At 39.1% G+C, this 27,954-nt stretch overlaps 2 protein-coding genes across 4 annotated transcripts in view; one reads left to right on the top strand and one right to left on the bottom strand.

The window, feature by feature from the left end:
* The window catches only part of FAM227B (family with sequence similarity 227 member B), an 87,277-nt gene that overhangs the window by 15,817 nt on the left and 43,506 nt on the right, over nucleotides 1-27,954 (top strand). The gene's annotated exons all lie outside the window — the stretch shown is intronic.
* On the bottom strand, nucleotides 17-27,728 carry FGF7 (fibroblast growth factor 7). Its single transcript, XM_087704221.1, has 4 exons — nucleotides 27,532-27,728; nucleotides 26,386-26,996; nucleotides 2,214-2,317; nucleotides 17-1,165 (listed from the first exon to the last, which is right to left on the bottom strand). Exons 2-4 carry the CDS (start codon nucleotides 26,669-26,671, stop codon nucleotides 971-973), a joined length of 585 nt encoding a protein of 194 aa, XP_087560347.1. The 5' UTR covers nucleotides 26,672-26,996; nucleotides 27,532-27,728; the 3' UTR covers nucleotides 17-970.

The raw sequence follows: 27,954 nt of genomic DNA, 5'->3' as shown, positions 1-27,954 counted from the left end.
CAATAAAGTTCAATTATAACTTAAAATAAAGTTTAATGCTGTAACCACAGAAAAGCATGAATATCGGTTGGGAAAAAAAAACGTAGAAGCCATATGCCCAAACAGAAATTATATAAAAAGATTAGGTTATGTTACATAAAAACCCATATGATGTTGTCTGAATTTTTCTTACTTCATCGTTACATAAAAGGATATTTTGAGGAAAGTGAGATGAAATACATTTTCCTTATTATTAATATTATTTAATATTACACTATTTTGTAACATCTTTCAGAGCAGCATTAGGCATTCTTACTGATAGATATGAATACATTGCAGTGATGCAACTTTCATCTGTCATATTACCTTTATTGTCTTGAATACCACAGCGTTCCAATTTCAATTTGCTTTAATACTTAAAACCTTCACTTATTTTTATTATTTTTTCCTGGGAAGTATTTAATACTGCTTAGCCTTTACGATTCGTACCGACTTGATCATCTGAAGACTTAATCCAGCAGCCATCAAGTCCGTCATATAATTTTACATAACATTTTCATCTGCTTTATTATTATTATAGCAGCCATGTTTAACGAAGCAGATAGGTTTATTTTAAATAAAAGATCATCAGATAATCAAGTCATGAACAAAGGCGCAAAGGGTACATTTAATTTAAGAATCTGCAAAGCTACTCTTATGCTAATGTAAGGATCGTACAACTCTTTACAATTTTTTACAACTTTTAGTTACTAATCTGAAGTAGTGTATATTTTCATTATTTATTTATTTATTTATTTATTTTTAAAGCCAGTCTCTTAAAAATAAAACATCGTGCTCAAGTCCAGCTTGTTCAGTTTTTCAGTAGTATTCCAGCTTGTCTTCCTTTCAAACAGTCCCCTTTTCAAATGATATATCTATATATCTATATCTCGTTTGATATATACATATATATATATTTTGCTGGAACTGGTTGTCCATAGTTCATATAAGATTAGGATATTGTAAATGGAAGAAAATGGGAGGAAGTGTCTTCTTTGCTTGTTTTTGGGCCTCTTTTCGGGGCTCCATTCTGTTTTAATGCGATGTACATTTCTTTCCCTTTGTGGGTCCAGTTTGCTGAAGCGTAGGTGTTATAGTGATTCTCTTGAATGAGTTCTACGAAGTTGCAGTCTTCATTGCACACTTTCTGTTGTTTAAAAGAAAACAAGATGATCAGTCGAATATCGAAAAGACCTGGCAGGGTGTGTGTATCATTTCACAAAAATCCTATTTTCCTTGAACTGAGGTAGTCCTCGAGTTATGACCACAATGAAGCCTACCCGTTATGGTCGTAACAGTCATCAAATGGGTTGGTTCTACTGTGGGAACTTCAGGTTGTAAGTCCCCTGTTTTGTAAAAGGTCACTAAGCGACCAGTTGTAAGTCGAGGGCTACCTGAACATAGTACAATCCACTTAAAACATACCTACTGACTATGCAAATGCCTTACACTTTTTAATGAGAACCAATATACGTCAGTAACATTCCTGATGTTGCTGAACAGCTTTATCATCCAAAGCGAACAAGGTCAATCGCATGGGCTGCTGGGAGTTGTAGTTCAGCATTTAATCTGCCTCGGTGAAGGAGGCAGGATAAGGGTGGCATAGCTGGTTAGGAGAAGAGCCCAAAGCAAAATAGGCAAATAAAGTAAATCAGAATTCCAAAACCGGCAAGAAACCACGGATCAACCTGCCAGCAGCTTCTTCTTCATGTTGACTTTTGTTTGGCTCCTTTTTTTTTTTTTTTTAAAGTGGCTTCTGGGAGAATGAAGTCAAAACAGAGAAAACTCTGATCTCCAGGAAGTTTGCATTCCAATGCAACTGTCCGTAAATGAAAGCCATTCATAAAAGCCATCAGTAGTATGCCATCATCTAGCAACTCACATGGACTGGGGACAATAGAGTATAAAACAGCAGCCCCCAAGCATTTTGGGCACCAGGGACCAGTTCCACGGAGAGAGGTCTTTCTGTGGACAGGAGGGGTTGTGGTTTCTCATGCTGCCTGAATCCCGCAGATGGGGCTTCGCTTATATACGTGTCCCGGTTTCTGGCATGCCACGGACCGGTGCCAAGCCACAGACCAGGGGTTGAGGGCCCCTGGTATAAAACACAGCTGATCAAAAACAAACCAAAAAAAAAATCAGGAGCAGACCTATTTTTTATTTATTTAATGCAAGTGGTTTCTAATAATAAGTACCTTTCCATAAAGCTTCCCAGATTTGTTCATAGCCAGAAAGTATTCACTTGCGACTCCTTTGATTGCCACTATTCCAACCGCCACTGTTCGTATTTCGAGAATACCTGTAGAAAATAACAATGAGATCCATAACCTTTGTCTCCCTTTATGACGTAACAATGCAAAGCTGAGCCAAAGGTGCTTTTTTCCCTCCCCTAAAAGGCAACTGGACTTCCTTGCTTTTGTTTTTTCTTTGAAAATGCTTCACTTCTCATCCAAGAAGCTTCTTCAATCCTGGCAGAATGGTGGGGTAATGGAAGGATTTGTATGCCTTGCAGTCATCTGGTCATCTCTGAGAGCCGTTGAAGCCTCTTGGGGGGTTTACCTGTGCCCTGAATCAGGGTCACCCGAATCAGAGTGCAAATGGGTGTGGAAGCTTCTTGGTGCTGCTGAAAGGACTGTATTATTGACGGGAGAGAGGTGGTATCATATCCAGGGGTGGGATTCAGCCGGTTCGTACCAGTTCGGGTGAACCGGGACTTGGAAGGACCTGCTGGGCTGGAGACTTGGGTAAAACCTCCGGAGCCTAGAGAGGGTGAAAACGCCCACCCACCCCGCAGTGGTGCAGGAGGCTGAGTAGGCCACACCCACCATGGCCATGCCCACCGTGGCCACGCCCACTCAGCAACTGGGCAAAGAACCGGTCACCAACATTTTAGAATCCCACTACTGAGATTCATATCCCTCCTCTTTCAAGGAAAAAACCCCCAAGAAAGTCCAGTTGCCTTTTGAGTAGCACCCTAGGGATCCAACCATGACCTGAATGATAGAGAATCTCCACAGACACTGCAAAGCTACTTGGTTTAAATAACCCGTTTCTTTTTATTTATAAAACTTGTTTTCTACTGTTTTCCCTAAGAAAGGTGCAACAAACATAAAATTCCTTATGGTTTTAAAGGCTCTGAATGGGCATCTGATTCATGCTAGATACCCCCATGTTTTACAGTAAATTGCACTAATCTCGATGCGCGTTTGTGAATGCAGACATTAAACGTTTATGCTGCTGTTCATGATTTCATTTCCAAATTGAATCCTCGGGACTCTGTCATTTGTAAAACAAATCAAATACCTTCTTTGGTTGGAGTTAACTGTTCAGATGGCAATGAATGCACTTCTGTTGAACACTGGGTTTTGAAACTGACAAGAAGAGAGATTAAATCAAGACTCAACAGAATTAGGGTTTCGTTTTGTTTTTCTCAACAAAGCTTACCTTGAAAAGGATATTTAAGAAATTTACTAGAGGGTTGGTCTCTTCAAGGGCACTTTAGAACTTGCACATGATGGAAAACAGATCACGGCAACCCGACAAGCAGATAAAAAGTATTTGTCTGATCCTTTACAGCCATGAAAAGCTGATAACCTCTGAAAATCAATTTGTGCTATGCAGAGGCATGGCTTACTGCTTTTTTTTTAATAGATCCATTTAAGTTACAATTAGGAAGCTCCAAGTTTAATTTTTTTGCTCCCTGAACTGGGATTCCTCCACCACCAGGGGAAACAGGCCTGCAGAACAAATTGCAACAAGCAATCCTAACCTAATTCTGCTTGATGGGATTTTTGAATGAAGATGAGCTTTAGAGAGGTTCAGAGATCACACATGATGGTAATTCATGCTTGCTCAATCATAATTTACCCAACAGATCATACAATATGCTAAGCCCTGTTATATAAACTATAATGGGTGACTTCACACAACCAGTAAACACAAGGGCATTCAGATTGCATTTACGGCATAGTTCGATGTGGAAACATTGCCATTTAATGGTTTTTGATAAATTGGCGTTCCTATCAGAATGAAAGGGTTTTTCTGTGCTAGAATTGCAGTTTTTGCTACTGTCTGACCTGTCTTGGTACATAGATCTCACTGTCCCATGCCCATGTTAGTAGTTCTGACAATAGCTGTGCAAAAAGGGATCAGACTATTTGTTTAAATATACTTTTTCCTATTTTGGACATTGCTTAAAATAAGTCTTACAAATACAGAAACAATTTCAAAGGTACAGAGGAAAAGGTTAAGGCAATAGGCAGGCAAACTAAACGTCAATATCTTTCTTAAAAATTTAATTTAAAAAAATATGCCACAATACTTTCTTTTCCCTTAAAGTACAGCTGTTCCATTGTTCTAAAGTTTAGGCTAAACCTCATAAAGTGAAAGATTAAAGGAACAACTGAATACCTAATTAGCTATGTGAATTTTTTCTACTTCTGGAATGGTTAGTTGTCAAAATTCACAGCAATGACCAGCTGGACCCTGAAAATAATGACTTCGCTATGCCGTTTCTTGATTTATGAGTCTTTCTCTTTATAAATGCATTTATAAGTAATGTATTTGAATACAAAATAATATTTACTCCCTCCCAAATGATTTGTTGTTAGTTGCAAAATCGTGTCCGATTTTGACATGGACGATGTTCCTCCTTCCTGTCCTCTACCATCCTCTGGAGTCCATTTAAACTCACACCTACTGCTTTGGTGACTCCATCTAGCCACCTCATTCTCTGTCGACCCCTTCTTTTGTTCTCAATCGTTCCCAGCATTAGGCTATTCTCTCATTAAGTGGCCAAAGTACTTGAGTTTCATCTTTAGGATCTAGCCTTCTAAAGAGCAGTCAGAACACCCAAATGATTTAAGTGATAACTAAGCACAATAGAATTAGTGATACTTTCATAATATTAGGCACTGCTCAGATTCCAAAGAATTGTGCCAACATTCAAATATTTCTCATCAGCATATGTATTTGCATATATACATACATATGAGTATGCACATTGCATATACTAGGCAATTTATATATAGCATCCTGGGGAGGGCAGTGTTAAGATTTTTAAAACCACTTGAGGCAGCGCAAATCTTAAATGCAACTTTAAGCTCCTTGCAACTTGGTGATGACTTATCAGATAACCATTTGAATAAATATGAATAAGGAATGAGGAGGTCGATGCCGGATCTAAATGTGTTGGCTTATAGTTTAATGAAAGATGCTTAAGATGCTTCATCATGTTGTTCCATGATTCATTTTCAGGATGCTATTCATTTAGTGTAAAGAGTTTTTAAACATGTGGCCTTCATTTCAATATTTAGATAAAAATCTTAAGCGCGCCAAAGGAGTATGCTATGCAGATATCTTCAGAGATTATATGGATGCCATTATTCTTTGAATGTAAAATACTTCTAGGTGTAGTCAGTTTAGTTTCTTTTTTAGCATAATTTTATGCCTTCAGTATTTTACCAAAGATTTGATATTTGTAATATACAACTTTTACACAGCTAAAGTAGAAACCAGGGGTCCTTAGTGCTCTCTGAGCTTGGTTGGTTTTTTGCAGACATTTCATTACCTAAGCTAGGTAACATCATCAGTGCTAGTAAAGAGTGGGTTTTGCTCTCAATTTATATTTTAGTAGCTTTCTCTGAAAAAGGACACAGTGGCTCAGTAGCTAAGACGCTAAACTTGCCGATCAGAAAGGTCAGCAGTTTGGCAGTTTGAATTCCTAGCGCCGCGTAACAGGGTGAGCTCCCGTTACTTGTCCCAGCTTCTGCCAACTTAGCAATTCGAAAGCACATAAAAATGCAAGTAGAAATATAGGAACCACCTTTGGTGGGAAGGTAAGAGCATTCCATGCACCTTCGGCATTTAGTCATGCCAGCCATATGACCACAGAGACGTCTTCAGACGGTGCTGAAACAGAAACGACACCCCTAGAACAACTCAGGAACAACTAGCACATATGTGCGACGGGAACCTTTACCTTTTAGCTTGCTCTGGTTGCATTAGAATATAAACTGAGAGCAAACCCCACTCTTTAGTAACACTGATAACGTTACCTAGTTTGGTAATGAAATATCTGTAAGAAAACCACCAAGCTCAGAGAGCACCAAGGACCTCTCATTTCAACCCTGAGCTACAAATAACCTCCTTTATTGGTAAAGTAGAAAAGAGCCTGACAAAAAGGGCATTGTTGTTGAGGTATTACAATATATTTTTACACAGAGACATAGACATTCATACACAAAATACATTGGGAAATCACTATCTTTCCTTGAAGTGAAAGGTGGTTGTGGATATACAATGCCTATAACTATCTTAGAAGTACATTGGAAACTATCCTAATGCATGTCTGGCAATCATTAATTCTATGCCATATAACATTTCTAGAAAGTAATGTGATACTTTACTAACAAAGTTAGTAATATTACTGTCCAATATACTGGCTAATTTCCCACATTCTCTCCTCATGTGTCATAGAGCCCTTAGTTCTATCGGTTTCCAGCACATATTCAAAATATCTTTTTTTCCTTCCTTCCTTCCTTCCTTCCTTCCTTCCTTCCTTCCTTCCTTCCTTCCTTCCTTCCTTCTTTTCCTTGACATTCTAACAAATTTATAAGCAATTATTCCAGGCCTGCCTGCTTTAAGAAATGGCAATAGGCTCACTGCTGTTCAGAATTGCCATGTTGAACAATTCTACAGAATTCTCTCTCATTAAACATGAGAATCTTTATCTTGTCCTTGAAATCTCGAATGAGATAGCCCATATTGTGTTTATGATGGACGGGATGGGCAGCAACCAGAGCAACCAAACTGTAGAAAACCAGTTTATTTGCTGTGCAGTTGTCTTGCAGCTGCATCAAGTGAGACTAAAGTGCAGCTCTAAAGGAGTCAGCATAAAATCCCCCATAATGCAGAAGGATTGACTAAGCACTGCTTGTCAACAGTAATGCAAATTAGTCCTCAGTATAACAATTATTCCCCTTTACACAGACATTAGATAATACAGCTCAGTGTTCTTTAATCACAACTCAGAATTCCCAGCAGATAAAATCAACTTTTATCTGACTTCATGTTTTGGGAATTGGACTGGCCAGTTACATTTCAGGATGCTTTGTTGATATCTAGGCTCCCATGAGACAAAATATTATCATTTTCCATCCATTTCCATGTTTTCTTGATTCCAGAAAGAGGAATCAAACAAACCTTGGCTACAGAGCAAGTTAAGCTTTGTGCAAGAAATCCAAGGTAAAGATAAAGGTTCCTCTTGCACATGTGTTCTAGTCTTTCCTGACTCTAGGGGGCAATGCTCATCTCCATTTCAAAGCCAAAGAGTCAGCGCTGTCCAAAGATGCCTCCGTGGTCATGTGGCCGGCATGACTCAACACCGAAGGTGCACGGAATGCTGTTACCTTCCCTCCAAAGGTGGTTCCTATTTTTCTACTTGCATATTTACATGCTTTCGAACTGCTAGGTTGCAGAAGCTGGGACAACGGGAGCTCACTCCGTTACATGGCATTAGGAATTCGAACCACCGACCTTTCTGATTGACAAGCTCAGCATTTAGCCACTGAGCCACCACATCCCTTTTACCTAGAAGCTAACAGAATTGTAACTGACATTCCTGAATATTGTACTAACCAAGGATTGTGAAGAAGATAGAAAACTTTGGTTATGACATTAGCAGGCACCAATCTCCTTTTCCTAAAGCGTCAAATCAACCACTGAGAGGCAGGCATGGAGGAACAGCTGTTCTCCAAACCAAAAAGCAGCAGAAAATAGTCTATTAAATTACATGTAGACTAATGCTGAGAACACAAGCAACAATTTCCCCCAGCCTGGCAGCATGTGTTTCCAGCTGTCATGAGCTATACAGCATTTCCTTGTGTCTCTGATTTTCTAACCACTTTGACTTCACTAGCGCAGACTTGAAGAGTGGAGATCTCACGTGGTGACCTCAGACAACAGCAGCTTTCATCACCTTAAAGCCAACAGAAACCCACCAGTTGGCTTTGTCTCTCTGATTTTTTTTGCCTGCAAGTACCTTGTACATTTCCTCTGACGTAGATACAGGGGTGGGCTGCTGGGGGTTCGCAGGGGTTCCAGAGAACCTCTAGCTAAGATTATGTGCAGTTTGGAGAACCCCCAAATCCCACTCATGGCTGGCCCCACCCATCCCAGGTGTCCCCATGCGGCCCATTTGGAACGCAGGTGACTGCAAGGTGCATGCGGAGGCTTGGGGAGGGCAAAAAATAGGCCCGTTTCCGGCCTCCAGAAGGCTTTTGGAGCCTGGGGAGGCCATTTTTGCCCTCCCAGAGATTCAAGGAAAGCCTCCAGAGCCTGGGGAGGGCAAAAACGGCCCCCCACTGTGGTGCAGGAGGCCGACTAGGCCACACCCAGCCAGCAAATGGGCAGAGAACCCCTTGCTAAAATTTTCGAAGGCAGCAAAAGGAAGCTGGTTTTGAAATGTGCCGGAGCCAGGAAAACATTTGAAAGTAGACAGAATATGTAGCTGAAGGATGACAGAATCAGATTTTGCTAATGAGCTTCTGCAGAAGAGATCTGTAGAACAAAATAGTAGCAATAGCACTTAGATTTATATAACAGACAGTGGTGGGTTGCAGGCGGTACGCCCCAGTACGGGCATACCGGAGCCATCCTGGAGCACCGGATACTGTTCCGGTATGGTGCTCCGGAGGGCTCACCTGCCCGCCCGAGCTCCTTACTGCTCTTTTAAGTCTTCTGCGCTTCCACGCATGCGCACGGCATGTACAGTGCCTGTGTGATGCTCCACTGAGCAGCTGAAATGTCGCGGAGGCGCTAAGACGCATACACGCTGCACGCGTCCATGTGGATACCGCTGGGCTCGTTCCAACTGTACCGGTTGGAACGGAATCTGGAACCCACCACTGATAACAGAATACCTAATGTTCAACCAAGAAATCCTTGTGTACAAAGGTGATCATCAGGTAACAAAATAATGGAGTTGGAAAGAATCTTGGAGGTATTTTAATTACTACACCCTTCCCAGGTAGAAAATCCTATATCATTTCAGTCAAATAATTGTCCAGTCTCTTCTGAAAAAACCTCCAGTGATGGAGCACCCACAACTTCTGAAAGCAAGTCATTCCTCTGATCAGTTGTTCTAACTGTCAGCAAATTTCTTAGTTCTAGGTTGGATCCCTCCTTGATTAGTTTCTGTCCATCATGAAGATCTTAATCATCACCCTCAGGGGGACACAAGTGAAAAGGTTATGCTAATCCTGCAGCTTTTGTAGCTATTAAGGTTTGAATTTTTTTTCAAAGAAAACATTGAGAAAAGTACATGCAACAAAATACATTTTACTGCCACATAAACTCTGATTCTTGCACCCTAATGCAGATTCATGCAGAATCCATGTTGTCGTCAGTAAAGCACCAGGAGTTATGCCTGGCTTTTCTGAAGCTTCTATGCTTCCACACATCTCAAGAGAAAAATCCAGTGATGTGTGGGAATGTACATAACTTCTTAAGATCACTTTAAAAGGTAGCAAGGTGTTCATGCTTTTCTAACATTCAGTGATATCTTCTTCTTTTGTTTCGCAACCTCTTCCCAGTTTTTCTTAAAAGATAAATTGACTTAATTAGGCTTGATCAGTTATTTTGCCCTGCTACCTGCTTTGTCACAAGAACTATAGGTTCTTACTTTCTTAATTAATTCTTCTAGAGGTTTAAAAAAGAGGCCTTTATATCAGGATATTATTGAACTGCCATAACTAGCATTGAGGGGTCCTTGGTGATCTCTGAGCTTGTTTGTTTTCTTGAAGATATTTCATTACCCAAACTAGGTAATATCATCAGTGCAACCATCATCATCATACTGATGATGTTACCTAGTTTGGATAACGAAACATCTGCAAGAAAGCCAAGCTCAGAGACCACCAAGGACCCCTTATTTCAAACCTGAACTACAAATATTCTCCTTTATTGATACCCAGCATGCCTTATCACTGGTCTGGTTGGATAGAGCCCTTGAGAATGTCAGTCAACAAAGTTTGGGCGGCCATGTGTTCCTATGTCTGAGATAAAACTGTTGTAAAGATCACAGCTTATAAATAGACATAAATGAAAAACTGCAGAGTCCTAGAAACCACACGATTAAAAAAAACAAAAAACCAGTGCTTAGTTCAGATCAGAGCTTAGTGCAGTTTTGCTAAAACAAAAGTGACATCTGGTGTTTAGCCAATTAAAACCTGTACAAATACCTCAGCATTCTGTTTCTACTAGTCTGGATTATGTTCAGTACTACTAGCCTATCTATATCTTCTTGGGACTGAACACTTAAGACATCATAAATATGCAGAGGCAGGCTGCAAATTCCATTGGAAGCTATAGAGGTTTTAAATTCCTTTTAAAACAAATGTATGTTAACTTTATTTCCAAATCAAAATTTGCCAAAACCTACTTAACTTAACATTGACCAGCTGCTATAAATAACATTTAAATCAAACAAGAGGGAAAATTCTTGCTTGTTACTTAGCAGCATTTGGGGCAATAAAATAGACTTAAAACATATGGAAGCTTTGCAGGTGTAAAGGCAGGTGAGAGGTGGATTGCACGCCCTTATATATCATCTCCTGAAGATGGATGGTTAATCAACAATTGGTGAGAGTGATTTTATGCTAAAAACTGGAAAGGCTCCCGTAGCTATTTAGAATTTAATTTTTGGGAATGATTTGGATTAAAAGAACAACTACTGTATAGTGAGAAAACCCCAAATGCTACCTCTGAGGTATTTCTAATTACAACCTGAAAATATTAAGAAACTACAAAATATCAGAAGTTAGAGTAGAGTAGAGTAGAGTAGAGTAGAGTAGAGTAGAGTAGAGTAGAGTAGAATAGAATACTTTATTTGACCAAGTGGGATTAGACATACAAGGAATTTGTGTCCAGTGCAGAAGCTCTCAGTATACATGCAAAATAGTTCTGAAATAGTATTGCTAAATAACATGTTTACAATTTATGAAATTAATTTCCTACCTGCCATGGTGAGAGCAAGATCTGTATGCCTTTACTGAAACCACTCGACTTCTAAAGGTACTGGACTGTTCTACATGTATTTGTATGGAACTACATGTATTTGTATGGAACCTGGTTGTGGGCGCAATAATTAACAACTAACAGCTACACACATCCAGGAAACATATAAATACAACCTGTAGAACAGCCCAGTACACATATCCAGAACAAAACCAGAATAATTTCAACTTATCACGTAAAGCAGTAGGTAATTATTATAAATTCTCATAAAATGCTGGGATCCGTCCCAATGTATGCGTTTTTGTGGCGGTATTCAAATATACAATATCAAGCGGCAATATAATGTAAAATCAGGTGATGCAGGCAGTTCAAATGAATATAAAGGTTTATTCCAAGCTTAAGCTCTCTACAAAAATCTGAGCTACTAACAACTAAGGAAAATGAGCAGGAATTAATGTATTCAGGGTGGCCTGGACTTAGATCTCTTGTGGAAACGAAGGGTCTCATGACATGACACGTTTGACCCCTCCCTTGGACTCTCCTCCTATGGTCATCTTCTACATACATGGTTCAATGGGAGCCTGGAAGGGAGAAAATTATAACGAAATTCCTAAAACATTCTGCGGGGAGTAGTATAGAGTTACATAACTTAGTTTGCATGTCTTGGGCACTTGCAAAAAGAAAGAAAGAAAAAGAAAGAAAAAAAGAAAGAAAGAAAGAAAAAGAAAGAAAAAAAGAAAGAAAGAAAGAAAGAAAGAAAGAAAGAAAGAAAGAAAGAAAGAAAGAAAAAGTTTCAAGTTACTTTGGCTCCATCATTCATTCCTCCAGGAGCTTTTCTTTCTGTTTGGTATCTAATCACATTGCTTTGCAAACTACAGGCAGAGGAAAAGAAAGTAAACAACACTAATTGTTGCAGCCTAGCAATTACAACATTTTTCTAAGTAGGCCTTCCAAGTTTCATCTTTCTTTCCAATTTGCATACAAATGGCAGCCTGGGGGCACCACTCAGCCTCTTAATAACAGTCGGGGGGGGGGGGTAGCCTTTGCAAAGGCAGGAGACCAGACACCTGGCCACCCTGTTTGCCTCCCCATGAATGGGGCGGCAAGCAGCCTGCTCAAAATGGAAGCGTCGCCTCGGCCTCGGATGGCTGACTCTGAGCCAACGCTAGAGTGTCAGTTTTCCTCAATCTGATTTTCTTCAGATGTGTTGGAGAAGGCAACTCTTACAATTCCCAGACTGCGTGCTTTAGGTATAAGCGTATCAAGTATGAACTTCAGCTGGCACCCACATTCAATAGATGGCAGTGAGCTTTCTGACTAACACGGACCACCAAACCATTTTGGCGAGATAATGGATGTGTTTTCTGTGTTTGCAGAATGAGGAAGCATTGAAGAATACATCCCTCGGCGATCCTTCGACTATTCTCCATCACTCACCAGCACCACAACAACACTACAACTTCCTTCTTTCATGGGAGCTGCAAGGCACCTCCCCTCTTTGGTCAGCATCTCTAGAGAGATTTACAAAAAAATTCAGTGTGCTGCAAGAACTGTTCTTTTTCTCCCTCTCCCCCTCCCCCCTCCTCCCCCCCCTCCTCCTCTGGAACTCCATGGCCAGGGGATTACAATACAATACAATAGCACAGTTGAAAGGGATCTTGGATGTCTTCTAGTCCAACCCCCTGCCTAGGCAAGAAACCCTATACCATTTCAGACAAATGGCTATCCAACATCTTCTTAAAGACTTCCAGTGATGGGGCTTTCACAACTTCTGGAGGCAAGCTGTTCCACTGATTAATTGTTCTCACTGTCAGGAAATTTCTCCTCAATTCTAAGTTGCTTCTCTCCTTGATTAGTTGCCACCCATTGCTTCTTGTCCTGCCCTCAGGTGCTTTGGAGAATAGCTTGACTCCCTCTTCTTTGTGGCATCCCCTGAGATATTGCTATCATGTCTCCCCTAGTCCTTCTTTTAATTAAACTAGACATACCCAGTTCCTGTAGCCGTTCTTCATATGTTTTAGTCTCCAGTCCTCTAATCATCTTTGTTGCTCTTCTCTGCACTCTTTCTAGAGTCTCCACATCTTTTCTACATCGTGGCGACCAAAACTGAATGCAGTATTCCAAATATGGCCTTGCCAAGGCATTATAAAGTGGTATTAACACTTCATGTGATCTTGATTCTATCCCTCTGTTTCTGCAGCCTGTGTTGGCTTTTTTGGCAGCTGCTGCACACTGCTGGGATATATTTAAATGGTTGTCCACTAGGACTCCAAGATGCCTCTCACAGTTACTACTATTGAGCAAGGTACCACCTATATGGTACCTGTGCATTTCGTTTTTCTTGCCTAAATGTAGAACCTTATTCTTTTCACCATTGAATTTCATTTTATTAGATAGTGCTCAATGTTGGCTATTCCTTCTGTTGCTGTTTCCCAGGAAGAAAATGCTTTCAGCTGGACTGGGCTGACCCCCATTAGTGAGAGCTTCAGAGCTGGGTTATATCTGCTGAGTCTGCCCCAAAGCCCTAATCCTAATTATGCACCAACCCCTAATTACACACACCACATCTACTTCCCACGCTGTACGGGAAATTATCTGATTTTAGGGAGAGTGGACTCTCTCTATTTGGTGTTCGCTCTGTTTCTCATTCTTTATTCATCTTAAGTCTGTCCCCTGCCAGTTTGCACTTTCTTACTAAAACCATCCGCATTAAAATGTTACATATTCTCCCCCCCCCCCCAATGTATCCTTATTTTTTGGCATGCATTCAAAATGTTATCTGGACTCTCTTCTTCTGCTGTGCTGTCCTGTTCAACAAAACGCAGAGACTTTCCTCCTGGTCACCATGAATGCCTCTAGTTCTTTGGAAATATTCTTCCCTGTCATCCTGCCCCTAGTGATCAAGCCCATTGACTATTCAAACAGACTTCTTAAAAGGTCTTCTTGACTGTTCAAAGCTGATGAGGCATTCCAGTGATGAAGAGGGACCTGTATTTCCAGTGGAAGTTCTTCAGAATGAACCTATGTCGGACTAATATAACAGGTTTTTTACATCAACGTGACCATTATAGGGGCATATGAGGTCAGCAGCCGCCCTTAAGCCAGCATATTTCGAATAAGCCTAAGAAGTTAACCCTCCTAAAGTCAACTCCAAGTTTCTTGTGTTGCATTCTCTGGAGCCTGCTTTCTTACACTCCAGCAGCTGGGCTCAGCTGGTTATGCAGTTGGATAAGACCTGTCCACTAGAGGCTCAGGATAAAGATTTGAGGAGCTGTATATTTCTTAACACATTTAGGGAGCCAGTGGTTAAGATTCTAGTAAGTGAAGTATGTTGCTTTCATCTATGTCCATGCTTAAGCTACAGTTCCACTTCTGGAGGACATCCTCCTCCAAGAGCAGTTTCTAGCAGAGTTATTGGTTTTCATTAGCATTATTTGGAATCTGGCTTTCCAATATAATGTTATTTTTGTTGAAAATGAAAACAACACACCCTTCATAACGTATCAGTCAGGTTGATAAAATAGTTATTTTATGTTCTAGGGTTGCATCTGAAGATTCCCTCATTCCACTCCTATAGTAATCCTTTTTGCCCTTATTGGCTTTAGATTATCATAATCTAATTATGTCATTCTATTCATATTTATGCCCTCTTGTACAAGCATTGTAAGTTAGGTATTTTGTGCCATCTTAAACATGCACTTTTAAAAACTTACTTTCTAATCTTCCTGATTATTCCTATATTCCTTACATTTTTCCCCTGACACTGTTCGATATCTGAGGATGTTAAAGAGGCATGAAAATATGAATTAAATTCAATGTTAATTTTCTTTCCTGACACTGTTCAATATCAGAGAAGGTTAAAGAGGTACACACACATGAATTGAATTCAGTGTTATTAGGAATGAATCACTTTCCAGCATATTTATTCACTTTGTTTGAGTCATGCTGCAACTTTTCATTGTGTTTCCCCCTCTGATTTCTTAGTCTATCATTCTTTAGCTGTATTACAATAAAAGACATACAAGTTTAGCTGGTTATGTTGCATAGAATTTTAAATACGTTTCAGCTTATGATGTAAATGATTAAGATGATATATATTCTAAAGAGTTAATACTTTAGCTCATAATTAAAAATAGGGATCATGGAAAGGAAAGTTAGATTTGGGCTAGTTTTGTTTTGGATTCAACTTGTTTTTTGAATCAGAAACAGTTATGTTCACCAAACTTTTCATAAAGGCAATCCTTCAGATAACCAGATCTGAAGCCTGGTTATTTAAGGTGATCACAGCACCCTTAATCCTACCTGGAAAATGAACGCAACACCTAAAATAACATTAATACTTCATTATATCAGGATACCTCCATCTTTGCCTGGTGGACCCCACATTAGTTGTAGATTCTGGATATTGTTTACGTAAGACTGCATGTTACAGTAACTGAAGCAGGAGGTAAATAAGGCATGAGTGACAGTGAGCAGGCCATCCTAATCCAGGAAAGGCCACAGGGACACGGAAGATGCAGTTAAATAAAATCTAATCACAACTACTATCTGCTTCTTGAGCAGGAGTTGTGATTCTAGGAGAGATCCCAAATTGTGAGCTACCTTTGTGAAGGAGAATTCAACACCAATTCAAAGTCAAAGATAGAATTTTCCTGGAATTATTTGGCTTGTGATTACAAACCCAAAACCACTGAGACTCGACTCGACTCGACTCGACTCTATTCTACTCTACTCTCTGTCTAAAGTCCATCCTCCCCATCCTGACCATGAGAGCCTCCAGATATTGGGTTTGACATTATCAATATCTAAGCTCAGCTATTCTTAAATCTCAGATTTTATGGAAGCGTGCAGAATCATCGTCTCATCTAGCATTTGGGAAACTAAACTGCTTGTTGATAGTATTTCGTAAAGGTTACATGAAATAGCCATTATATTGCTAATCGAACTTTCCACATGCAGCCTCACTCCCTGCGTTTCTCCCGAATCGATAAAGTTATATTTTCTATCTTGTTTTGCTTTTGTATAATGCCTTGAGTGGGCTTTGCTTCTTTGGAACACCCAGGTTACAAAAAATAATAATAATGAGTGAATGATTCGTTTTCTCCCAATAATGTTTTCAAGCATTTCGCATTTTGAAAAGACAGAAGAAGTGAAAGGGAATCGAATCTGAAAGTCTGTCTGACTGGCATTTGGCCTAACAGAAAGCAGGCAGGTATTATTCAGAAATTGCTGCCAGTATTTTCTGGAGTTTTTGAATAATGAATTAAAAAAAGGACGACAGTTATTGATTAGGATTTTAAAAGGTGATATTCATGCAAAACAGTTTTTTTCCTGCAAACTGAGAACGCAAACAGCCCTCTTCTTTTTGGGAAAACAGCTGGAGATGGTTTGCCAGGAAGAAAGAAATATTCTGCTTGGTGCTGTGAGTTGCCAATTCTATGACATAAATCACCCAGAGCCGATTAAATATTTCTATGGAAAATATTTTTTGGGGTGGTGGTGGTGGTGGTGGCAGAGGCTTAAAGATGATTAAAAAGCCAGTGAAATCAAGAGGCAAAAATAAAATAGGGCCAAGTGATGATATTAGAAGTGGAGAGTCACTTCTAATATAAGGAGAATAATGATTTTGAAGGGAATTGTTTTGGTGAGGGAACTGCGAAAAGGCATGCAAAGGATTTGAGTCTGAGGTCTTGACAACAATAAGAAATACCCAATATCTGTTTTGTAGAAAGTTTAGTTTTAAAATCTAACAAACTAAATCTGGAAAATATCCAAAGGTACACCAATACTCTTTATAGGTATAGAATAGTTGGCAATCTTGACAAATTTTAAGACTTGCGGACTGTGGAATTCTGGGAGTTGAAGTCCACAAGTTATAAATTTTGAGTTTGGAGACCCCTGGTATAGAACACATGGAGACCTCTCCATGACCGAGACCCACTGCTTTCCTTTGTATCAGTGCAGCTGCGAAGAGCACAGCTCGAATTTCTATTGAATGTTTGTGGCAGAAGCCTCCAAAGGGTGGATTGAATTACTGGATCCTTTGGCTACCCTAATCACGCCTGTTATGCCAGCACCACCCACATATTTTAGTCTACTGTCTGCCTGTGAAACTCAGAAGAGAATGGTGGTTTGGGATGCGGTCCATTGAAAGAATTCTTGAATTCATTATCATGGTTTATGGTGGTACAGAAGTGGACTTACTCCAATATAATAATAGTTTATTTTCTCTAATCCACAAACTGATTCAGTTAAAGGTTCTACCCATTATAAATTCACAGATGTACTGTCTCTAACCTGTTATTTAGTTGTAGCCTATGAATTTCTTTGCACATGTGAAAAACGGTGCACTTTTTGAGACCTGCTGGGCTGGGTAAAGGTCTTCAGAGCTTATTGTTTTCAACAAAAGTAGTAGATTATCTTTCCACAAAAATATGCTGAAAAAGTTTACAAAAGATGAAATACAAATAGAAGGTAATCCAGTTAAATCAGTATTTTATACTATTTTGTAAGCAATATAAAAGCTTCAGGAATCTAGACTTTAATAATAATATAATCTAATAATAGTAGATAAGCAGTGACAAAACTATAACCTGCCATGAAAAATTACCAGTTGTAATCTAATATATATTCATACTAAATGAAACTTCAATCAACAGGCCTTAAGAAAAACCGCCAACACAGCGAAATGAAGATCTTGCAAATATATCAGTTGCTTAAAGAGAGAAATGTTTTTGTCTCAGTGGGAAGTTATGATGTAAATTATTCTCTTGCTAGTGTTCTTGCCTCCTGTAATTGGTCTAGAAAAAAAGAGAGAGTCAGATCTGATCCAGGTAGTGGCCCCCAATAGTTTGGCCACCACGGATGGGTTCCATGGAGAGAGATTTTTCCGTGGACCAGAGGGGGTGTGGTTTCGTGTGCTGCCTGCATCCCGCGTGTGGAGCTTCACTTGTTTGCACGGCCCAGTTACTGTGCCAGTCGACAGAGCAGAGGTTGGGAACCGCACCCCTGATCCAGGGAGAAACAGTCTTTTGATACAGTACATATCTTAAAGAGATCTAGAGGTTAAACAAATACCTTTAATTGTGAGATAGGGCTACTTTATGCTTTCCAGAAATAAGCAACATCACTTTGCATTCTCTGAAATCTCTGCCTTTTCATGGACCACCTTATTCTAGACCGCCTACATTCTAGATCTCCATTTTGAAGGTTATGAAAGTATGAATTAGCATAGAAGATCATCTCTTTATAGCCTGCATAGCGATGCAATTCATAATAACAACCATCCTTGGCAGGGTTTAATTTTTCTACATAGGTGGCTGGATGAATTCAGTGTAGCCAGATGCTCTGAGTTTTGGTGTCCCAATTGGCAGCATTTGTCCAACAATTGTAAAGCGGGTCCCTTAAATAAAACCCACTAGGTTTTCCACAAATACATCTAATTAAATTCCAAAAGTTTTCTTGTTGTTCCATAATTTTCTTAAGAAAGAGAGAAACTCATTTATTATTATTATTATCATCTGAAATGTGCCTATTAATTTGAATGCAACAGTGTTATACCAGTCAAAGATCTTGGTCCAATGTAATTAAAAGGCTGGTTAAGCAATATTGAGCCAAAGGAACAAGTAATGTCCAGGGTACTGTACTGGTGAATTCTGTTATAGTTAAGCTACAGTATTTTTTAAAGTTGATTTCATATATTTAGGAACATAACAAATCTGTAAGACCTACTGAGTTCATTCTTGATTTGTTTGCCGCCTTATGAATTCTGTGTACTTTTATCAGCCATACCTTTGAATATCCATTTCCAAAACATCAACATTATTTGTTATATGGAAGATTTCCCATGCGTACCAACAATGAAAATAGCATTACAGCCATCATAGGCCAAGTGTATGTCAGCTACAGTTAATATAGCCTTTATTGTCATTGTACATAATGTACATAATGAAATTGGTTAGCATCTAGTATGTTTTTAAAAAGTTAAACTGCTAAATTTCTTAGGAACAATTTATCTTTTTTCCGGTTCTATGTTTTTAATACTTTGTGATTGTATTAGATAAAATAAAAAATAGCTAGAGCCTTATGTTCAACCAGGAAATCTTCTGTTTATGTACAAAGCTGACTATCGCTTAGTGATGCAAACTATTGTACCTCATCTTCAGCTCTCCATCTTTAACATGTAATGCTAGCATTGATCTCCATTACATAGCTAACGCCATGCTTCGTTTTGTTCATGGTGTGTGCCTTCAAGTCAGTATTGACTTCTGTTGACTGCCTGCACCAATCTTTGTCATTTTCCTATTAGCCAATGAGCCATTAACTGATCAACTGATCATACACTCATATATTAATTTTTACTCTGAAATCACTCGGCTATTTTTGGATTCAGAAACAAGCAGTGATGATCTAGGATGTATAAAGGAAAGGAAAATGGAGGATAGAATTCATATTTCTAGAATATTTTTTTGGTCTAACGCACAACAGCTTTTTAAAAACTGATTAATATCCCATCATTAAAAGGAGAGTGTAAAACAGAAAGAAAAGAAAAAAAACACAAAGAGGTTAAGACTTTGTCCCAAATCTATTTTGAGGCAGATGTCTTCCTTGGGAGTGTTTCTTGGCTGTTAGTCCTCAAGCTGAAGAGCAATGATTTATGTCAACCACAGAGTGATTTTTTTCCTCAGGCTGTTGGTGGCCTGGTCAATCATTATTCATTATGATGAATAATGACCAAGATTTAGTAAAAATAGATGTCCTTATTGGTGCCAGTCGGAATTAGATATCACAGACATTTAAGCTGCTTATCACTTTATAGTTTTTTCCCCTATTTTCTCCAGGATATTAAAGAAACAGCCTGGAATTATATCTTAAACGTCAAATGTAACTTTAAGAAAAGAACAGGGTCCCTCCCCATTGCTAAATGAAAGCTTGGAAGAGACCTATGTGTCACCATCTCCTATGAAATTTACACCCTTGCCGCCCAGTTTGAGAGAGCTGTTTATTATTATCCGATGGTTGCACGGATTTCTTTGTATTCATTCCCAGAGTGAAAGCCATGGTAAACCAGGTTCTCAAGAGACCCGATCATGGGTTTTAATGAATTCCGCGAGATTGAAGTGGTAGTATATTTATCAGATGGGGTATGGTCGCATTTCACTCCATTCAAGCCCTCCCCGTTGGATGGAGGCATCTCCTGGCTTAAGTAGAAATTGCAGCAAAGCCCCAAAGGGCAATCCATCCTAACCCTGGCAAGTGGGAAGGTTCTTCTTGCCAGACCAAAAAAAAAAAAAAAAGTTCCAAACCCCATCCGATAAATATGCTACTTGGCTGACCTACATGGCTCTACGGCCTAATAAAATCCATGCAAATGTGAGCAAAGCTGGAATCGAAGCATCTCCCAGGAGAGCAATGCTGTAGGCTGTGTGTGTGGCACTGCAGTGCTCTGTCCCCCAAAGGGAGCTGTGCGTTCTTATGCAAGATCCCACGCCCTCCTGGCTTCTCTGTGCGGGCCATTATGATACCGAGTTGTTACGTTAGCTAGAGTTGTGCGGCGAAGTTTATAGGAGTGGGTAAATCTAGATCCAATGGTAGGTTTCTCTGGACCCCTGAGAGTTCAGAAGCTGGCACAAACTCTTCATGGCCTAAAGGCAGTTGCAATATATTTCTGCAAATCTGAACATATTGTCTGTATATGTGCAATAGTTTACAGCAGGGACCTCCAAACTTGGCAACTTTAAGACTGGGAAATTTAAGACATGCTGGCAGGGGAATTCTGGGTGTTGAAGTCCACTAGTCTTCCAAGTTGCCACATTTGGAGACCTCCAGATAACAGATTAAAAATAAGAAAACTGACTAAAATATAAGTCAAAGTCTGACCAGCCATTCAGTCAGTACTTCATAACTTCATACTTGATAGTGGTTAAGACCCCTAGAAACCAGGAGTTTGTGAGTTCCAGTGCCGCCTTAGCTATGAAAGGCAGCTGGGGGACCTTGGGCCAATCACTCTCTTTCAACCCAGTACTTGTTCCAAAGTATTCCCGGGTATATTAAGATTTCCTTTCCATACTTTAGACAATGACCTTTGGGATGGCATTAAAAGTAAGTTTTATTTTATGAATTCTCCCATACAGATCATTGTTTTATAAACCATCTTGCATTGGGAAACACTACTTCAGTGTCAAACTCGTCAGCTGATCATTTGCGTTGATCTGAGGGTTCTATTTTGCAGAATTGATTAGTTTTCAGGTGGTTCTTGGAGATATTTTATATGTATGTATGTGTGTGTGCGTGTGTGTGTATCAACTATATACATTAAATGCCTTAGCTATTTTACCTTCCTGATCAATCAATCAAAACTTTACTGTACTTTCAGTGGGCTGGCTGTGTCCCAGTTTGGTAGATTATCATTTGTGCAGGCATCATGACCATATATGTTACATGTCAGGCAGAGGTGGGTTGCTCCCGGTTTGGCCCAGCCAGTAGTAGCGGCGGCGGGAGGCTCCGCCCACCCACCGGGACGCTTCTGTGCATGCACAGAAGTGCGCCTGAACCAGTAGTAAAATAATTGGCAACCCACCACTGATGTCAGGTTGTGTATATGATTCCTCATTGACTAGGATTTCATGTCTCTCATTAACAAAAAGCATACTAGCAATTATGTTTTAAATGGCTTTTAGAAATATTATGGAGCAGGACTGCTCCTTTCAAACTTTAACAATGTCTGTATTAAAAATGAAGCTTGTGAAAATTGAATGCGATACAACTGTGGCTTAGTTATGTCAGATATTTTATAATTTTTTTCTCTCATTGTTCAAAAGAACACAAAACATTAGACTCAAGTATATATAATCAAATGCAGAGCACTGTCATTTCATTCTATACGATGATGTCATTTGCTCTTCTATTATTTTCTCATAGGATTGCATTTTTATGTAATTTATGAGGGTTGAAATAAACACCTACTTTATATAATGGAGAAATACAAAGATATGTAGAATATATATTATTAGGTCATTAAAGGAGCCTAATAATTACTGAAAGAGATGTGCATTTTAGATATTCTTCTTTTAGCAGCAAGCGCTTTATGATTCTTTTCAATTTCAGACATTCTAGGTTAGAAAAGATTGGCTGTCTGCTATTTGTTTTGTGCAATACCTAAATGTATGTGATAAAGGTTTCTCTCATGCACACATTTTATACATTAATGGTTCAACTATGCATTTTTATGTGGGTGAGAAATCCAAAATGCTCAACTTTGTTATGGATAAATACCATCCTGTTCTGTATTCCTACAATTTGCTTTATACCAGTCTAACTGAAAACAGAAACCTCCCACATGTTTCCAGCTTCAGGGATCTGTCACTTTAATCATGATAAAATCCAGGCCTGTTGATAGCAATGATGTCACACTTTCAGCCCCTGTTCATTTAAAGCACACGGTTGAGGCAGACAAATTGGTTTTGGTATATTGCTCTGGATGCCTTAACAAGACATTCAACAGGGCCTTCGCCCAGGATATTGGCTAGACTAGCTTACAATATTAGAAAATAAACATTGATTTGAAAATACAAGAAATGGTCAGGTTGAGTTCCCTTTCAAGGGTTGACTTTTTAAAAGAGGAAGCTCAATGGATATGTCATAATTCACATGTTGAGTGAAGGGAAATAAAGGTTGACGTTGGTAGCCTTTTTTGTAGACCTGTTTGTACACAGAGCCTTCTGAGTTGTTTGACCTTCCATTGGCCTTATGGGAATCTCTGAACCACTGTGTGGACAAGACTTGGCAACTTGAAGACTTGCAGACTTCAACTCCCAGAATTCCCCATAATGGCTGATGAATTCTGGGAGTTGAAGTCTGCAAGTCTTAAAGTTGCCATGGTTGGACCTCCCCCCCCCCCCCAACTTAGAGGAAATAAGCAAGTGAATGATTCTAGGTGAGACTAGAAACATATACAGTCCATCCAGCAATAAGAGAGAAAACAGGTTTGTTTTGAAATCTGTACTTCCAGGAATGTGGGAACCTCTCAGACAGGGCAGAACTGCTAATGACATATTAACATCACTTCAACTTGTTATCCTTATGATATTTTGAAGTTATAGTTTCCAGGATTCCCAGCAAAAACGGGCAGTGAGAATGCTGAAACCAGTAATCCCAACTCTTTGGCAGAGAATCAAGTTGGAGAAAATTGCACTAGTAGCTAAATTAATACAACCCACCTCCAACCACTAAACTTGCCAAGAAAACTGCAGGAATATGTCCAGGTGGTGGCCAGGAGTCAACAGTAACTCAAAAGCACTTACATGCACACCAAGTACATAAACATTAAAGTGATGAAGAAAAAAATCCACACCTACACACACACACCTACACACACACACACACACTACACACACACACACACATATATATAATTTAAATAGGAGATTCTAGCTAGATTCCTATTCATAAGCTGGACTTTAAGGAGGAATTTGAGTGACAGAAAGCCAGAAGAGCAGCTGAAGTTTAACAGAGCAGGCATGAGAAATTAGGAAAGGACACACCTAGACAAGGGAGTGAGTCTTTGTATATATGTATAGGTCAAGGAAAGCTCTGAATGTAAAAGTTATGTAAGGTATTTTTAGATGTAAATAAAGACATGGACAAGGAGGCTGTGTGGAGATAATGCCATCTCATATGATAATAAGGAGATTCTAGATAATTCTCATTCTGAAACCTCATTCAGTTCTGAATAATGACACAATTGAATGATTTGAGTTATAGAATAGAAATAAAATAAGCTTTGATTATTAAATAGTCAACAAGTAATTGCAGTAGTGAAGATACTGGATAGATCTTGATTATCTATCAAGAAAATAAAACTTTTTTAAAAATGCTCATTTTACTGAGATACATATCTACCCTATGGATACATGGTTGACTAAAGAAAAGAAGTCAGATACTCCAAAGGGGTGGCCTTTATTTCTATTAATTATTAATCCCAGTAGAACCATGAACACCAGAGTAGGAATCACATGACACCCTCTATAGTGGGATCCATTTAATGCCCCTGGAGATGAGACCTAACGTGTCTTTGTCCGGAGAGATGAAGAGAGGCTATTCAAGAATGCAACCGTCTTAATGGAAAGTGATGTTCATTATCTGAGCAGGAAAAAAAGTAAGTTAAGGGGCTTGTTGCTCCATTGCTTTTCTACGCTGCCCTTATTTCAGGAATAAGGTTGAAATTATACTTATGTACACACACACACACACAAACACACAGACAGACAGACAGACAGACAATATATTTTGGAACACCAAAAAGGGAGAGTTGTAAGATAGGATTGAGGGTAGGAGCCGAGAAAGCAAAGACCATATTAAGCATCTTTTTCTACCCACATCCCTTTTCCATGAATAATATGGGAATACCAATATTATACAGACATCTGTTATTAACTGGGAGTCCATGAAATGTTAATAGAATGGTAGACAAAGAGTTTGAGTTAGGTTTGGGATATGGAGTAGAGCCTTCTGTGGGGAACCATGGGTGGGATGCTGTTGAGAAGCATCCCTGTATCTCTTATTCCACACTCTTATCAATTGCACATTATTTGATTCTCTTCTCACGATTGTAACCTCATATCACATGAAATCAACTAGTGAATTAGAAGGAAATTATATATTGGCAAAAAAAAAGTCTGTACCGGATCAATCCCACCAAAGAAGGGCATTCAAACCCAGGACCCAGTTTCACCATCCAGAATTCTAGCTCATGTCAAATCTTCATGCAGGTAAATATTTTTGGCTAGTTTCATTAGCCCCCCCCCCCCCCAGCTCTCTGTCTCTCTCTCCATCACAGTCTCCCTCTTTATGTCTTTTAGAAGGATTTTAAAGTTTTTGAATCCTTGGCACCAGTGTGATTGATCCAGTACGTTTTGGATAACTATGTTAATCAACTTACTTGAATGAATATTTTCCTAAAGTTGGAGCAGTAGACCCCTCTCTTTTGATCTAATCCTGGACTTCTTTTTTCAATAATGTATGTTTTAACTATGTGGCAAGATACAATGGAGAGTAATAATAAACTTTATAAAGTAAATAAAGCTGAAGTAAATACAGTTCTGTTGACTTCAGCCATATGATCCAACCAAGGGCTTACTTGACCCACAGAGATTGAAGCAAAGTGTATTTTGTAACATTATTGGTCACTATGAGGTGCTAGAAATCCATCTAAAGAAATAGGAGGTAAATAGGGAAGAAATAAAATAGCTTATTTTCTATATTGCAGGAAATTGAGGAACGAAAACAGAGATACAATTTGTATTAATTTTATGTATTTTGCTATGGCAAAACAGTGGGGGATTCCAGAAGAGCTGAATAAAAATGGCTTATTTTGGTTTTAGATTCTTATATTAAGATTTTATCTATTCCTAGTAATTGATTCTATGTAGTAATGACCTGAACTAATATAGGACTCAGTTTTAAAAGACAGGTATGTTATAGAATGTTATAATTTGTGCCAAATGGCATAATTTTTTAGATGCAAAACTGCGTAGAGTATACTTTTGACTCGCCCAAGTCAGTATTAAAAATAAAAAGAATTACTGATCTGTGCTCTCCCTTGTACACTTTTCCTTTACGTTCATAATTTATAAATTATCCCGTCTGGTATAAAACTATTAATATTAGCAAGACACTAAAAGTACATTTCACGATTTTCTCACCAGTATCATATCATAAATCAGATTGATAACATGACTCATATAATTAGTACTTATGAATTTAAAAAAAAGGAATGAAAAGTAGAGTTAAAAGATTCATTTATCAATTCTCTTGTAAATGTTAAAATAACATTCAGCTATGGGGAAAAATGTTCATTACATTTTTAGTATGTTCACGGACCATTTCAATTTAGTAAACTATCAGGATAATTTTTTTGCAATATGTAGTTTATCATGACCTCTTCCCTTCTTTAGATTTGACTTGTGGTCAAGCGTTGATACAACTGTTTAGAAACTCCAGACCCATATCTACAGGGAGTTTGTATTTCAACCTTAAAATCCCATCCAAGCTGTACAATTTGAGACCTTAATACATACCAGCCTTAATTCACTTGTTATATTGGGCTTTCTCTGCTAATAGTTACCAGCTGCAAGTAATACATTAGCAGGTCTGTAACATAGTGGAAACATATTATTAAAAATGATGCCTTTTAAATAAATCAGGACCAAATGGCCATGTCATACGATTCATAGGAAATGCTTAATTGCTAGTGTGGCCAATATCTTCTATCCTCATCGTTTACTTAGCCCAGAGCAACTATTAATGATGGCCTGAGTTTTCAGTCCACATTGCAGAAAAGGGAGTACTTACTGTAGTTGCTGTTGAGATCTCGCCCTCCTTTGATTTTGCCCCTCTTGTCGATCTTGACATACCACTGAGTTCGGCAGAACAGCCTTCTAACTCTCAAATCTCCCCCTTCCATATAATCGTAGCTTCTAGTATGTCTCTCGGGGGAGGAACAGTTCACATTCGTAGCCATTTGCTCTGGGTTCATGTCATTGCAAGCTAAGGAGAGAGCTCCCAGCAGGAAGATAATGTAAAAATAGGATCTGTAGAACGAAGTTGGCAGGATCCATGTCAATATCCATTTGTGCATTATAGTGCAGTGTTCTGGTCGCTCACGAACAACATAATGAAAAAAATCCGTCTTCAGTAGCTCATTCGTTCCTTGGTCATTGACCTGTCCTGTGTTTTTTCCCCCTGGATTTGTAAAGTGACTTAACCAGCGACTCTGCTTCCTCTTGCAAACAAACAAACAAAACAACAACAACAGAAAACAACAAAAACCTCTTTTCAAATATCGGTCTATGATAGAGAACTGGTCCTTTAAATATCCTCCGTCCAGGACTTCCTTCAAAGGAACAGGTTGCAGTACCCTCGGCTGCTGTGACTTCCTTCGCTACTCGTATTCACTGCTCGCACTGAAAGCAAAAAAATCTATCAGGAAATCGGCACACATAAATAGTTATAGTCCTTACATAAGCAATGAATAAAACAGTAAGAAAGCACAAATGTTTATGCAGACAAGTTAGCCATGGTCTGGGACTGCCACGATAGCCTCTCCAACGTTGATAGCCCTGTTTGGCTGGCTTCTCCTTTTGCAGTACTACTCTGTGTGCTTTACAATTCAGCGCAGTTGCCAGAATTTAGATGCAGAAAGGCACACTTCAACCTCCCCTATCATTTGATTGCGTCTTACTACGTTAGGAAATTCTCACAGGGCTCGCTCCTATAACCCAGTTGTAATTATCATGGGAACGGAATAACATTTCTCCCTATTTTTACTCACTCCATACTCCATGCACTCACACATACACACAGAGAGATTTATTGCTGCTAGCTCCTAAGAAGCTCTCAGGAGCAGTTACCTCTGATATTACAGAATGGCGAGGATGGGAAACTGTTAGCAGCTAAGAGCAATCTTTGCAGACGTTTCAAAGAAGACAGATGACTTACTTGCTCCTCTTGATAACAGCCGGACACACAAGTATTCCATTTCTGCCGTTTGCCTTTTGCAACATGAGAGGCTCTACTGTAGCTCCAAACTTTCCTAGCTCAGAGAAGACTGCGACGGGATCATAATTGTTTCCATAAATCAACATGCGCAAGAGGGTGTGTGCCTATACACTTGTGTGTGTGTGTGTTTATGCATGCGCACGAGAGAGAGAGAGAGCAAGTGAGCGAGAGAGGGAGAGTGAATGTGTTGTCTTTCGCTTATTTAGATTTTTTTTTTTTAAGGAAAACCTTTGCTGACCTCTCTTGGAAGCAATTAGGACATAACCTAAGCTGTCAGTGGAATACACAAATGAAAATTGAATGTTGTGTAGAATTCTGTAATCATCAGAGGGAGCTATGATGGTGGTTGATGCCAGGGGTCTC

This window comes from Thamnophis sirtalis, unplaced genomic scaffold (assembly GCF_051295495.1).
Source record: "Thamnophis sirtalis isolate CommonGarterSnake01/CBP01778 unplaced genomic scaffold, rThaSir2_p1.2 scaffold_2, whole genome shotgun sequence".
Lineage (NCBI taxonomy): Eukaryota > Metazoa > Chordata > Lepidosauria > Squamata > Natricidae > Thamnophis > Thamnophis sirtalis.
This window is presented reverse-complemented; position numbering and strand designations above follow the sequence as displayed.